This window comes from Quercus suber, unplaced genomic scaffold, assembly GCF_002906115.3.
Source record: "Quercus suber isolate HL8 unplaced genomic scaffold, Cork oak 2.0 scaffold_395, whole genome shotgun sequence".
NCBI classification, from domain to species: domain Eukaryota; kingdom Viridiplantae; phylum Streptophyta; class Magnoliopsida; order Fagales; family Fagaceae; genus Quercus; species Quercus suber.
This window is the reverse complement of record NW_027069847.1, coordinates 90,208-105,738: the sequence shown is the minus strand read 5'-3', so window position 1 is coordinate 105,738 and position 15,531 is coordinate 90,208. Positions and strand designations below refer to the sequence as shown.

Sequence of the window (15,531 nt, the reverse complement as noted above, 5' to 3'; positions counted from 1 at the left end):
CCTTTTTTTTTTTTTTTTTTAAATTTCCGCCGGAACCGAAAATTTCGGAATCGGCCAAATCGGCCGATACGGCCCGAGTCAGCCCGATTCGGCCCGGTTCGCGCCACGTCGGCGCGAGTCGGCGCTGCCACGTGGCCGGACGCGGCCCGACGCGGCACGGACTAGCGGTCAGCGGCGTCCCTGCCGCGTCGCCGCGTCCGGCCGAGTCCGACTCCGGTACGGCTCCTCTGGAGCCGCGTCGGTGCTTCCCAGAGGGTAAATCAAACAAGTCTCTATACACACGCATGTTTAGTTATATGTCAACTCATATCTCAGATTCAATTAAAATGAGACGTCCCATGTCGAAGCCATTTTCATACTTCCCTTCTTCTCCTCTCAACGGGTAACAACTAACAATAGCTATATACAGTGTATATATGGTCAATCATTCCTTTTTGTTTGTGCTTTTTTTTTTCCCCGGTTCTGATACAATTTCTCTGTGTTTACACAGGGAAGAAAAGTTGCTAATGCAGATTGAAGTTGCTATCCAAATTGAATACATCCTCATCGATCCTCACTGTTGTGCTCTTTTTTGCACTACGCAAGTGTAAACGAAATGGTGGCCGTGTCCAAACTACTGTCCGTTTCAATGCTGACGGTGATGCTGACGGTGATACTAGTGGCGACCAAATCACTTCGAGTCCAACTTCCCTGGCCGTGAATGCCACGATTTCTTGCTAATTACGTACTGTCTTATTGGCCGTGCAGGCGGAGCATCTACCTCTGGAGGAAATTCACGTTCATGCATGAAAGATAAAAAAACAGTTGTTACTATTATTTAGAATTCCATGTTTGGCTTTTGTTGGTTTGTTAAATAAGGTATCGTGAACCAGTTATAGTATTTGAGGAAAGGTGTGTGAGGTTTTGCATGCAGCTTTTTCTTTCTTTCTTTCTGTATTGTGCTGTGTTGGAATGTTGTAACTTGTAAGTTGTAACTCTATGTTTGAGTGAATCAGTTTAAATAAAAGAGAGATATGTTGTGTAGTGTGGACATGATGATCTTAGGATTTGGACGATCAAGTGCTTAAGGGGATAACATAATTGATCTAGGATCTTTTTCTTAATTATTTCTTAATCATTATTATTATTACAAAAGGAGAAGATTTATATTTTATTTAAAAGGATATTGTGCATTTTTTTTTCCCTCGATTTCTTTTTGTTGTTTAGCTAGATTCTTCTTGGATTTCTATTTACAAAGGATCGATAGTTACTTTTTTAAATTTCGGGTTTAATTACTATTAATTTTGAGATCACAAAATTTAATTTATTATACCCTAAATTATATGATTAAAATATAATTTTCTTTATAAAATAGACTTTTATATTTCAATAAGTTTGTCTGTTAATTTTTTCAACCACTTGTACAACTGTACTCTTCTAGATGCTTTTGCAGAATCTAGATAATAATGTGTTTGTGGTAGGCTTTGTGGTTGTACTAAAATCAACTGTAAAAAAACGCTTAAAACCACTGCGTCAAGAGTAATTAATTCTAATATGTGTAAGTGCTTTATTATTTCTATTGCTGGATGCCTTAATAAAACAGGAAATATTATTGGAGAAATTTCTGGGGAGAAGATTGACATATTCTATGTTATTGTAATTTGGTTATGCATATGATAAGAAGTTGGCAATTCTCCCCTTTCATCAAGTTACTCAACATATTAGAGAAGTTGAAACTCACAAGCTTTGCGGGCTGTTCTATAGTTGTTACTATTATTTAGAATTCCATGTTTGGCTTTTGTTGGTTTGTTAAATAAGGTATCGTGAACCAGTTATAGTATTTGAGGAAAGGTGTGTGAGGTTTTGCATGCAGCTTTTTCTTTCTTTCTTTCTGTATTGTGTTGTGTTGGAATGTTGTAACTTGTAAGTTGTAACTCTATGTTTGAGTGAATCAGTTTAAATAAAAGAGAGATATGTTGTGTAGTGTGGACATGATGATCTTAGGATTTGGACGATCAAGTGCTTAAGGGGATAACATAATTGATCTAGGATCTTTTTCTTAATTATTTCTTAATCATTATTATTATTACAAAAGGAGAAGATTTATATTTTATTTAAAAGATATTGTGCATTTTTTTTTCCCTCGATTTCTTTTTGTTGTTTAGCTAGATTCTTCTTGGATTTCTATTTACAAAGGATCGATAGTTACTTTTTTAAATTTTGGGTTTAATTACTATTAATTTTGAGATCACAAAATTTAATTTATTATACCCTAAATTATATGATTAAAATATAATTTTCTTTATAAAATAGACTTTTATATTTCAATAAGTTTGTCTGTTAATTTTTTCAACCACTTGTACAACTGTACTCTTCTAGATGCTTTTGCAGAATCTAGATAATAATGTGTTTGTGGTAGGCTTTGTGGTTGTACTAAAATCAACTGTAAAAAAACGCTTAAAACCACTGCGTCAAGAGTAATTAATTCTAATATGTGTAAGTGCTTTATTATTTCTATTGCTGGATGCCTTAATAAAACAGGAAATATTATTGGAGAAATTTCTGGGGAGAAGATTGACATATTCTATGTTATTGTAATTTGGTTATGCATATGATAAGAAGTTGGCAATTCTCCCCTTTCATCAAGTTACTCAACATATTAGAGAAGTTGAAACTCACAAGCTTTGCGGGCTGTTCTAGTTACATTATGATGATAATTTTGTGTTGGGATTACTCAGCTGTTATCAAGCTAGATAAAGAGAAATTTGTGGATCAAATGGCTCTGAAGAATTGTGCATATGAGGAACTTGAATATTCTAGGTTTATTATTATACTGTTTGGATTTCAAGAAACTGAAAAAATATGTTTTCTTATAAAGGTTTTGAGTTTTATTAGTATACTGTTTGGATTCTGAGAAACTGAAAAATTAGTTTCATATCCCGTGCAATGTGATCCATATCACCAAACCTAATTATCCAATCAATTAATACCAAACGAAATCATAAACCTAGAAGAAATCAAGTGGTTCTTTATTTACCACCGCACACTTTTGGTGTGGTGGTTACTTCACAAGTATAAGTGCATGTGGGGGGCAAGAGCTGGAATTCAAGACTCTAGGAAGGAGCTTCACACACATATATACTTAGATTAGACTAAAGTAGAAATTCTATCTTGTAAAAAAAAAAAAAAAAAGTGGTTCTTTATTCCAACCTTTGCCCTCATCCTTAGCAAATCAATTACTCCAGTTAACTGTTACAAACTTAGCGAAGCAATGGACTGTTACAAGAAAGTCTTAACTTATTGCTCAATATATACAATAACAATGTTGACCTTATTAGTTATTGCTATGTAATCCTTTTATTCAACTTTTGTAATGTCTAGGACACTTTGGTCACAAAAAAAAAAAAAAAATGTAATGTCTAGCACACTGACTAGACCATAAATGTTGGCAAACTATTAAGAAGCATCCTCACGATGAGATTCTATTTTCCTTGCGAGTAACCGATAAGACATTTGCAAGTTAAAGTTATGGGCAAGGTGGTGCACGGTGCACCAGACCTCTTTTAGTGGACTCTTTGCCAATCTTGTTTTCAATAACTTCATGATTATATGGTCCAGTTAACGTGTAAAATAACTCCTTGCCTATCTTGTCTACCCCCTAGAAAGTAGACAAGCGAAACACGAAATTTCCGCTCAGCCACACGGAAAGTGGACCTTTTGCCTATCTTGTTTTCAAACTACTGCTCACCTTGCTTATGTACTAAGAAAGGATCAATATAACACGTGATTCTATAAAGTTATAAACTAAAATACACGTTTTGGTCGGTTGTAATTTTATTTAAGCCTATTTTATATTATTAATAATGCCTTGGGTTTTAAAATTGTTCTAATTTCATATTAGTAATGTCTCAGGTTTTTATTATTAAAAGTTATATTTTTGTGTGTTTAAATAAAATGTAGTGTAAAATAGTAGATAATTTGATGTAGATCATTTTTAAGGTGATTATGTTAAAAAAAAAATAAAGGTTTTTATACTAAAATAGGTAAAAAATTTTGTACGAGTTGATGTAAATGTTCTAAAAGACTTAAATTATAAATTCTAATAAAAAGAGAACTTTTATATACATTGATATTACACAAAAATGAGTAAACTACATATTTGGTCTATATCTTATATATCATATTTTAATTTGATCCTTAACTTTTCAGTATCGTGTCAATTTAATTATTGCCGTTATTTTTTGGATGGAAATTATTGACGTGATTAATAGCCAAAATAAAAAAAAATTAGCTTCCGTTGATGTGATAATAAAATAATTTTTTATTTTAGTTATTTGCGATATTAGTAATTTTCATCCAAGAGATAACAGAAAAAACTTAATTGGCATGGCTTTAAAAAGTTAAGGACCAAATTAAAATATAGTATAAAGGATTCTGGACGCAGACCCTTTCTCTCCAAAATGATATTCCCGGAGCCGTTCTCAGTGACTTCCCTTTCTAATTTCTTCAATGTTCACATACTTGGGGGTGGGGGGTGATGGTATTATCTTATGGGTAATATTACTAAGAGGGGCCCTGGTTGCCATACGAAATGGTTCAGCATTATTACTTATACCCAAGCGAGAACTAGAATTTGGTACTTGAACACCGGGCAATAGCTTCCGATCCCCACATGTGTCATGCCCTGTGTTGTTCCTCGTCTAACCTCCAGTTGTTAAGTCATTCCCAAAATTTCGACTTGCAAGCACACCTCCTGGGGTATTGTTAATCGAATCTAGCGGGAACAAATTTTCAGTGGTGATATCCTCCATCATATGTTTTTGGGAATACTCTGAACTCTCACCCACCACTTTGTTATCACTATGCCTCACTGGGTTAGCCACACTGGACCTTTCCGTAGAGCTACCGCCAGGTTTTCTCCATCAAGATGCTTGGCTTTGGGCACTACCGAGTACTACTGAGACTGTCTTTCGAAAAGATCTAAACGGATCCGCTCGCATCCACTCCCCAAATTTCTGATCTGCCTTCTTCATAGTCCCCTTACCATGGAGCCACAACTCTCAGTCTCGCTCACCATGGGTAACTCATCCACACCAGCAGCAAAAATTGTGAAGGCATTCATACTTGAGGCCTACCAATCCTGCTTGTTCACCTTTCGCCCAAAGCTAGCAACATCGCAGTAGAGGTTTTTCAATATCAATAGATACACGGACCCTCAAGAACTCATTCCCCACACCATCATCCTCTGGGTCCGCCACCTGGATTACCGTGCCGATGGTGCCGCCAATCGATTCACCAGTAGTCTAAGACAAGCAATTTTCGGGCACATTGTGGATTTGGTCCCAAAACGTTGCCCTGGAGAATTCTAATCTAGGGACTTCTTCAATTGTTGTGACCCTCTGAAACACCACTAAACTTTTATCAAAAGTCCACGACTTAAACTCCAGAACCCTTTCAAGATCAAGAATATATATCCTCAAACTCAAACAACAAAACGTTATCACCTGCAGTTCTGATCTTCAGTTCCCCAATAGGTTTCCACATAGGCTTGAAAGTACGACCTACCGATTCAACGTTTAAAACCCTCTTTGTGAATAATTGGCCTGCCAAACGGTGAGTCTGCACTTCTACTTGTTGATCTACTTCAGCCCCTTGTTCTTCCTCTTCGGATGGTGAGAAGCGAGACCATAGACTATCTAATCCCGCCATGAGATTGCAAAGGCGTAGAAGGATAAACTCACAGGGGAATCCATACACCAATCCGTTGAAAGGATGAAGGGAACAAAGACCTACACTAAGGAAGGGAAAAAATTCTACGTACTAGCGGCGTGGGTAAGAGACCTAACCCTAACCAACCAGAGAAACTCTGGGTAAAAGCTTTAAATTGTTTTGGACGTTGGAAGCCAGCTCATTTTTTTTTTTTTAACCTTTTGGTTAATTACCCAATAACAAATGGTCAAGGTTTACCCATTGTGGTTCTCAAATTGAGAGAGCTTTGTCCTCGACGAAAGATATCTTTTAAAATAGATTGGTTAGAAGAAGTTTTTCTTTAAACTAGTTTGGAGAGAAACTTTTCAAACTTCGCTAATATTTTTTTTATTTGATGTAAGTTTTGAAAATCTAAGTTTTGAATTGTATGTTCTTATTATATCCTTCATGCTTGAAAAAATTCAAGAATATTAAAAATTAATAGTTATGTTATCAATCAACTGTTTAAATTTCAAGTTTTTATAATCTAAAACTATGTATAAAAAAGAACTTTATTGATTGGATAATAAATAACATCTGATTTGAATGAAATTTGACATGCATGTTAAGAACCTAAAGAATATCTGACGGCTATCTTTTCAAAATTTACATCCAATAAAAAGATATCGGCAAAGTTTAAATGGTCTCTTTCTAAATTAGTTTGGAGAGAAACATTTTTTCATGTTCTACAATCTCCGTTTTAGACACTCCCAATTCCATTGACAAAAGAGGCCACTAGGGAAAGAGGGTGAAAGAAGCATCATTTGCCAATCTTCTTTTCAATAAGTCCATAATCATTTTTCTCTTTAACATGGAACATGTTTGAGTTGTTTTGATTTGAATGAAATTTGACATGCATGTTAAGAACCTAAAGAATATCTGACGGCTATCTTTTCAAAATTTACATCCAATAAAAAGATATCGGCAAAGTTTAAATGGTCTCTTTCTAAATTAGTTTGGAGAGAAACATTTTTTCATGTTCTACAATCTCCGTTTTAGACACTCCCAATTCCATTGACAAAAGAGGCCACTAGGGAAAGAGGGTGAAAGAAGCATCATTTGCCAATCTTCTTTTCAATAAGTCCATAATCATTTTTCTCTTTAACATGGAACATGTTTGAGTTGTTTTGAGTTATATAACTCAAAACTCATCACTCAAAACTCAAAACTGGTGGGATCCACTTAATGAAAACTTGTTTGGTTGAGGTTTTGGTTTTTGTTTTCGTAATTCATATCTCAAAAATTTGAGATAGAATAACGAAAATTGAAAACAAGTCTAAGAGTGTTTCCAATTTTTAAGAAATGAGTTTGATGGCATGATTGTAACTAATTGCAAGTGTGTAGGGCCCAAGTTAGGCTCTTGTTAAATACTTGCTCAGTACGTTGGAATCTTTTTCTTCTTCTTGAGTTTACCTCTAGCGGGGCCCAATTTGTGCAGACTATGGGCTCCACAAATATGTGATAAAGTTGAGTTATTGAATGAGAAGCACAAATCAATATGTGATAAAGTTTTTTTTTTTTTGGTTGTTATATGTGATAAAGTTGAGTTATAGAATGAGAAACACAGATAGGTTTTTTTTTTTCCAAACAAAAGTTTTGAGTTTTGTGTTATAGATGAGATAGAGTTTTGAGATATGAGTCGAGGGATTTGAGTTTTGAGTTATGAATTTTGCGTATTGAGATAGACTCAAACCAAACTCCCTTTGCCCCTATAGTCTATACATAGAAAGAGTAACGTATGTTCCCACTTTGCCCCTGTACTTAGAAAGCTTTTTTTTTTTTTTTTGATACATTAATAATTGGATGAGTGAGTTAAATCCTGAATCTCTTAAAAAATTAATAAAAGGCTTCTAATCCTAGGGCTAGTCTCTGGCAAATAAAGGCCACCTTCTCGTTACCCAGCGACAAAAAAAATTGAAAAGCACGATTTTTATTTTTTATTTTCAGATGAATGATAAATTTTATTGAAAATAAGGCGCATGCTTTTTATTTTCTTAATAATAGATTTTATTGAAATAAAGCACTATACAACAGTACAGTCCTGCACATATACAACACAAATAAAGCAAATTGACAAAACTTAGTCCTGTGAGCACATACACAAAAATGGGCATGAGTAGCATGGGTACGGGTACAACATAATAATACAGAAATCTTCAAAAAATTAGAACATGAGTATGGCGAATATATATATATATATATTAATTATTAAATATATTTTTATTTTATATATTTTTAAACATTTATTTTTTTTCATATAATATTAAACATATATTAATCGCGAGTCCTAGTCGCGAGACTCTATTTTTCTTGCACACTCTTGAGCTTTTCTTCACATCTTCTCACACACTACCCTTACAATTTTCCCACCTAAATACAGGGTTACTAAGTGCTAAATTACAAGCAAATTGGTCACGGAATAAAGCCAATTAGATGGTTGATTAAATTCAACCTTACAACGTGAAATGGTCTTTACCAATGTAGAAAGCTTCGTGCGAACTTTTGCAATAAAATTACTGTTTATGTTTCTATCTCTTGCATCAACCATGGTATCAAGAATATGTAAACTGTTCTTTTTATTTTTATTTTTATTTTTTCTTATTCACGGTTATCTTTTTAAGAAAAATAGGGTAGAACGATATTATGCTATTCGTGCTTCAGACAATAGGAGCTAAATGTGACACACGAAAGATTGATTGTGACGTATTGAAACTCTCTAGCTTGAAGAATTTAAAAGCCATTTGGTACGTGCCATTTGATACGTGTATTTAAAGAACAGTTTTTAATTTTTAACTTTTTTAAATACGTGTGAATAAAAAAATGTGTGAAATATGCGTAATGTTGTTTGAAAACTGAAAATATGTGTTCAAACTCACATATCAAATGTGGCCTTAGAGTCTTAATTAGAACTTATTGATATTCCACTAGAATTAATCAAATGTACACATTTTTATGAAGTCTTAACTTGTTTTATAACTCAAGTTTGATTAAATTGTGTGCATGAGCAACGAACCAGTTTATTTTATTTTATCTATTTCCACCATTTACTAAGGTGAGCCTGGTATTTGATATACAAAATCTAACTTATTTTCATGGTCAGTTTTTTATTTTTTTTTTTTTATTTATTTTTTTTATTTAAAAAAGAGAGTTTACTATAGCAATTTAAAACCATATTTATGTCGTGGTTGTAATTTTATTCAACTTAATTTTTGAAGAAAAAAACAAATGAAAATAAGTTGTCCCAAATGATTCCTACTTGGATAATTTTTTCCATAAAAGACCCAAAAAAAGAAAAGAAAAAGGGTTAAATGATACAATAAAAAAAGCTGGTTACTTTATAGTATATTTAAGGAAAAATGCTCATACACTCCCTAAACTTTCAACTAGTGGCCAAAAGACCCTCTCAACTTTTATATTGGCCAATTTACTCCTTAAACTATTCAAAGCTGCCAAATCAATACTTCAGTTAATCCCACGTTAAAACACTAACAGAATAAACACGTGGGACTCACATGACTCTTAAAACCAAACTTAATCACACAAAAGTCCAAAACCCAGCAGCGGAAAGAGGAAGGAAGAGAAACAAGTTTGATGGTGAAAGAGCTCAAGCGGTCAGTTCAGAGCCACTATGAGCTTTCCCTTGCCGTCTCGCCGCCCTTGTCCCGGAGGTGCCTTGGTGGTTATGCCGCACCGTTCTATCTTGGTATGTCTTTTTTTTTTTTTTTTTTTAATCTCCATGTACAAATTTCTATAATAGAAATTATTGGTTTGGTTTAAATTTTGGGTTGGATCTCTGTGAGCTTGGTTTGGTGTTGTACCACCTGGTATGTTTGTTTTTCCCCTCTTACGTATTGCTATTTAAATCCACAAAGAACTTGTTTTCTATCTCCATGTGAGAATTTCTGTAGTAAGAATTATTTGTTTGTTTTAATTTTTGGGTTGGGTCTTTGTAAAATTTTTTTTTTTTTTTTTTTTTTTTAATATCTCCATGTGTCATTCACTGGGTGTTTGATTAGATGCCTGAGAGACATATAGCTATTGCTCTGATGGTTTAAACAATGAAGTCTGAAATTGGCTGCACGCATCAATGAAGATACAAATTGCAAATAATTAACTAGGGTAAAATATCTGGGATCATTCATGCGTTTCCCTTATTTATTTGTTGCCTGAGAGACCCTTGATCATTTATGATATTTTTTCAGTATTTCACTTCTCTATCTTGACTAAGACCTATTTAGAATAGTATTTGTGGATTAAATCTTATTGTGTTGGGTTGTATCATATGGTTTATGATGGAGAGTATATGCCAGGTTTAAAGTCCTGGTGCCAGGATCTTGCTCTTTGATAACAAAAGGCTAGTATGACTATGTCACTATGTCTTGTCTGTTTTTCAGATGATGAAAGTATTGAAATTATGAGATTTTTATTAAATATTTGGCAAATTTTGGAACCAGATTCACACATCTGATTTGTTGGGAATAACGTTTTTGTCACAATGAGTATGATTATTGCTTTCATATTGAAGGATTCCTGAAGTAACTCGGTATTAATATCCCAACCATTTTTATCATTAGGGCTTTGTGCTTGATGATATTGGCTCCATTCTTGAGGGTGGAAAAGTTATAACAACCAAATGATATTGTCCTTGAACTTCACTTAGTTTTTTTTTTTTTGGTGATCTCTTTGGGGCTTTGCATAAGCAAAAGTTTGTCCTCAAGATCCCTCCCCCAGTACTTGCGTTTTGCAGTTTCTCTTAAATAGAAAAGTAGATAAGATTTTCCGTGCCTATAATTTGGGTTTTTGGGGAGATTTGTCTCTAAATCTTTCAGCTGAGTCTTAATTCAGATTTGTTTCTAAATCTTCTCAAACTCAAGAAAATCTTAATTCCCATCACATAAAGTTCCCCAAAGCATATGATACAATCATCAAACACATTATGCATCCAAACCATAGAGAAACCAAGGCATAAAATTTATATATGATACAAACATACCAAAGGATGAGCATATTAAATTATAGCTCAAAACATTCATCCTAGTTTCAAAATTAAATCCACAAAGTTAGAGTTATCCTACCATGTTTACTGCTTATAACAGCAGCAAAAGCCCCATTTGTAAAATACGAATGGGCTGTTCACACAATTCCAAATGTTATGAAATTTTTCAGGACTACTCCCCTGTATGTCCAGTATATACCATAAAAATTTCGGATTCAAGGCATAAAATCATGATTTATTAAAAATCATACAATACAACATGTTCAAATCTGTCCTGGCAGAAACTCATGCAACTTAGAAATTAAACCATTATTTTTATATCTATCCAAAAGCAGTGAGACCACTTCCATAACAACCATATGTGTCTTAGAATTCATAAAAACTACTCCTAGCATCCTAATTCACAAAATATGATTTAATACAAAATTTTCTTTTGGTAAACATCAAATCTGTCACAGTGACAGCTTCAGTGCACATTCTTTCTAAAATCATCAATAAATAGCAATTGACCTTAATTTCATTTGGGTATTTTTATACCTATACAATACATATTAAAAACCCTAATAAGCATCCAATAGACCAGAAAACCATCACTCTTTCAACTTACTAAAACAGAATCACAAGTTTCGCTTCTAATATCAGAACAGAGGATACAGAACTGAAACTCAAGCAAATCATCACACCATCAAAATACCCCAAACAGAAAATAAACATATATACTTACATACAACTGAAGCTAAACTTTTGTAAGAGTTTGATTCCTTCTTAGAGAGAGATAGCTATGATTTTTGGTGAGAAAGAGAGACCTATTGGTGAGATGGTGTTGCCGTGTGCTAGGAGAAGAAGAAAGAAACAAGAATAAAGAAGAATGAGTAGAGAAAGAGGGCTGAACTTTCTGTCTCAGCAAAAGAAGAGATAAGGGAGAAGACTTTTGGGTAGCCAAAGAAGATAAAAGTCGACTTTTGGGGTTGGAGGGTATGTGTGCTTGAGAGAAAGGCTTAAGAGAGCTTCCTAGCTCTTTCCTTAAGTGAAAAGTGGGCAGAGTGTGATGAATTTTCTGATTTGTCTGTGTACCCGTGGGAATTGCTTCTTGGTTGTTCTAATTGCTTGAGAAAAGTCAAGGAAAAAGTGAGGTGGCTCTTGATGATTGCATGGCCGGCCAAGTCTTGGCCTTTTGATTTGTCAACATGCATGCTCCCTTAGCATTACTTGTGTTGAATTCTCATTGGTTGCAGGGGTGAAAATTCCACAATCACATTTCATGCATCATATGCCTAATTAAAACACCATCTATGCATCATACTGAGTATATATATATATATATATACACAATACAATTAGCCATTTCAATTATTTATAATATTTTTAAAAAAATCAAAGCTTCATGCACTTAAAAGTAATTAAGATCATAACATGCATATAAACCCATAAAATTTAATAGGTAATTAAGTTTGGGTGTTACAATAATTGTAGTAGAATGTAATAGAAAAAATTATTGGTTTATGTAACCTAGGGTTCTTATGATTTTAAAAACTGTTTGTTGCAGGGAACGCAGCTGTCTCAGGTGATCAGATTGAAGACTGAAGAATGTAATGTATGTAACTACTTTGAGAGGCATGACATTGAATTCGCACCAACAAGAAAAAAGTGTAATTACTAGACTATTGGACACTAATGGAAGGCTGAAGAATGAAGCTGCAATGCATAAGAGAATCCCTAAGTGGCTTTGGTGATTATTAGTGGTTTCTTAAATCAATAGTGGGATTGTGATAGCCTTTTGTATGGGGTCCAAAGTGTTAACGTTGAAAGTCATCTTTATTTGCGGTGACTAAATATGTAGGTGTACTAAAAAAAAGGATTTGTAATGTAATGTATCTATATGTGAAAATTAGATGTAATGTAATATAAAAATGTTCACAACTATGTAATGTTCAACTTATGAAATTAATGGCAGTATATTTTCTCAAGTTTAGTAATTATATGTTGTCATGCTCAGATTTGTATTTTCCTTTAAAAAAAGAGCTTTTGGAAATTTTTGGAGCCAAATATCCTTAGATTTTATAGTTCATATAAATATAAATAACTAGTGTGATCAAATATTGTTCTGCATCATTTACGTTAAACACTATTCAGTATTGATGCTATTACAAAAATGTATATTGCAACCTTTGCTCCCTCTTCAAGCCCACAAACGCCCTTTTAATCTTCTCTTCACGCACGATTAAACATGTTGATATTGTTATTGATATTCAATAGAATCAATACCATGTCATTTGAGGGTGGAACACCCCTTAATCTTAATAGTATCATCTTAATTGCAAAGGCATCTCAATCTTCATCCATCATAAAATATCAGATAGAAAAATAAAAATGTATATACTGTAAAGCTTTACTCTTAGCTTCTTACAATCAAATAAAGTTCAATGGAAATCAATCAGTATTCTTATGCAATAACTCTAAGGATCTCAATCAATATTCTTAAAAGGATCTCAATATGCCATGAATTGATATATCAAATGAGTGTTTACAAATAGAATATTGTTTGCCAAAAAATAACACTTAATGAATCAACAATTACACTTTTCTAGCAATATTGAAAAACAAAAGTATACCAATTCCATCAGTATTTTTAAAAGGCCATGTATCACTAAACAAAATATTGAACTAAAAAATTATTTATCTTCTTGCTGTCACTAGGCCTTAGCCTTTTCCTTATTCTTCTTGCTTCCACTAGTGTTGTCCTTTGTACGACTTTGACTTGATTGTTGATTACCTATATTTGATTGCTAAGTACCCTGTAAAAAGCCAAAAAGGCTGGAAAAGTTCAACAAAGTAGTACTTGAAATTTACCGATAATTTTTTACTCCCTTTAGCTCCAGACGTAGATGATTGTCATGATTGCCCTTTCTTTTTCTTTTTATAAGCCTTCTTGTTGGGGTTATCAGGAGCTTTACAAGTTCTTTGATTATGGCCCCATTGGAAACAATTCCCACATTTCATGGAAATTCCTTTCTTGCTCACCCTAAATGCATTAATAGGTTCTCCTGCCTCCCTCTTTCTTACCTTCTTACGCTTGCCTACTTTCTTTGTAAATTTTGGGGGCTTGATTGGGTCATAGGGTGTTTTTGGCCACTGTTCATGGCTTGGAAGTGGGCTTACCATCCATTGGTAACAACTTAGGAATGTCTCCTTAGTGTAAGTAATGTCTACATAAGTCTCAAGTTGCTCTCCATGCTCAATTATTGCAGTAACAGCATGAAAACATGGGATTCCACTCAATCCCCATCTCCCACAACCACAAGTCCTCTCATTCAAGTCCACCACATATCTTCCACCATAAATATACTCCACCTCATATTTGGACTCTCCATTCCAACAAGAAATGCAATGTCCAACCTCGCTTTTTATCCGCTCAAGCTTCTTATAGATTCTTGGACAAACCCTCCCTTCATACCTTCTCATATGATCTCTTTTGGTTTGCAACCTTTGCACCAACATCAGTCTTATGATCTCCATCATTGTCAACACTGGTTTATCCCTAGCCTCCAAAATCCAAGCATTGAAAGACTCTGCTATATTGTTTACTAGAGTGTCACTCTTGCTTCTTGGATTAAAAGCATGTTTGCTCCATGTTCTCACATCTAACTTCACAAGCCACTCATATGCCTTCACATCTAGCTTCTTCAACTCATCCATATGGAAGTCAAAAGAATTCTTTGTTGCTACCCTAGCAACACTCCACATTGCATCTTTAAGTACCTTCCCAGGAAAATTCTTCTTGAAATTTGCATGTAAATGCCTAACACAAAATATGTGCTCTACATTAGGCATCAAATCCTTAAAGGTCTCTTCTAATCATTGCCATAAAAAATACACAAATATACATTAGTAATTCATATTCAGGTTATAGATGATGATATTTTTTTTAAATAAATAAATAATTCACATGCACATTAATTGTTTCTTGCCTTCTATCGGTCTGAGATAAAGACCCATCCATTCTCATCCACATGTCCAATGTCATACAACAGACATTGTAGAAACCAGGTGCAAGAGCTTTTTTTCTCAATTTCAACGATAACATGAGCAATTAGGAAGATATTATCATTCCCATCCTTCCCAACAGCAACTAGCAACTGTCCCCCTGTTGTCCCCTTCAAATGACAACCATCTATCCTAATAAGTGGCCTACAACCTGCTAAGAATCCCCTTTTGTAAGCATCAAGACAAACATACATTCTCTTAAACATATCATTCGCAGTTTGTATCTTCACGGTGCTACCCACTTTCCACATCCTAATAGAAGCTGCATAGTCCCAAAGTCTCTCATATTGCTTCTCCTTAGCACCATGTATCACCTTGAAGGCCATTCTCTTAGCCTTCTAACATTGGTCCAAAGTCACATCAACTTCATGGTCCCAAAACACTACACCCTTCAATGCATTTGCTGTCCAAGTATGATCATCTCTAAAGAATGACAAATATTTATTGGCTAGCCACCTTGAAGAAATCTTACTATTCTTATGATCCTTGCCACTTGTATGTATGCTCTTAAAACTTTTGATTTGAAAGGCATCTCCCATTTGTGTTTGGGATGCATGAATCTTCCAACCACATTTTTTTTTTTTTACATATAGCTGTCACTCTCCACTTATCATTGTGCTTATACTCAAAATCATGGTTTTCTTTAATACACCACTCCTTTAGTGCCTCCTTGAAGACTACATGCGATGCAAATTTTTGATCCTTCAGTAGCTGTACATTCTCCATGCCAATGCGCTAGTTAAACTCAGGGAACCTAGGCCTTG

At 34.2% G+C, this 15,531-nt stretch overlaps 1 protein-coding gene and 1 long non-coding RNA gene across 2 annotated transcripts; one reads left to right on the top strand and one right to left on the bottom strand.

Moving 5' to 3' along the window:
• Positions 1–9,190: 9,190 nt before the first annotated feature.
• Positions 9,191–12,690, top strand: LOC136062255 (uncharacterized). Its single transcript, XR_010624057.1, has 2 exons — positions 9,191–9,430; positions 12,270–12,690. It is a non-coding gene; the product is annotated as an uncharacterized LOC136062255 (long non-coding RNA).
• A 925-nt stretch (positions 12,691–13,615) lies between these two features.
• Positions 13,616–15,093, bottom strand: LOC136062246 (uncharacterized). Its single transcript, XM_065761086.1, has 2 exons — positions 14,768–15,093; positions 13,616–14,522 (listed from the first exon to the last, which is right to left on the bottom strand). Exons 1-2 carry the CDS (start codon positions 15,091–15,093, stop codon positions 13,616–13,618), a joined length of 1,233 nt encoding a protein of 410 aa, XP_065617158.1.
• Between the last annotated feature and the right edge of the window lie 438 nt (positions 15,094–15,531).

Excerpts from the sequence above, each read along its gene's own strand:
- LOC136062246 (XM_065761086.1), bottom strand. The coding sequence starts at position 15,093 with ATGGCCTTCAAGGTGATACATGGTGCTAAGGAGAAGCAATATGAGAGA. Across the intron at positions 14,523-14,767 it reads AAAAAAAGCTCTTGCACCTG|GCATTTACATGCAAATTTCA; the intron begins GTTTCTACAATG and ends ATTTTGTGTTAG.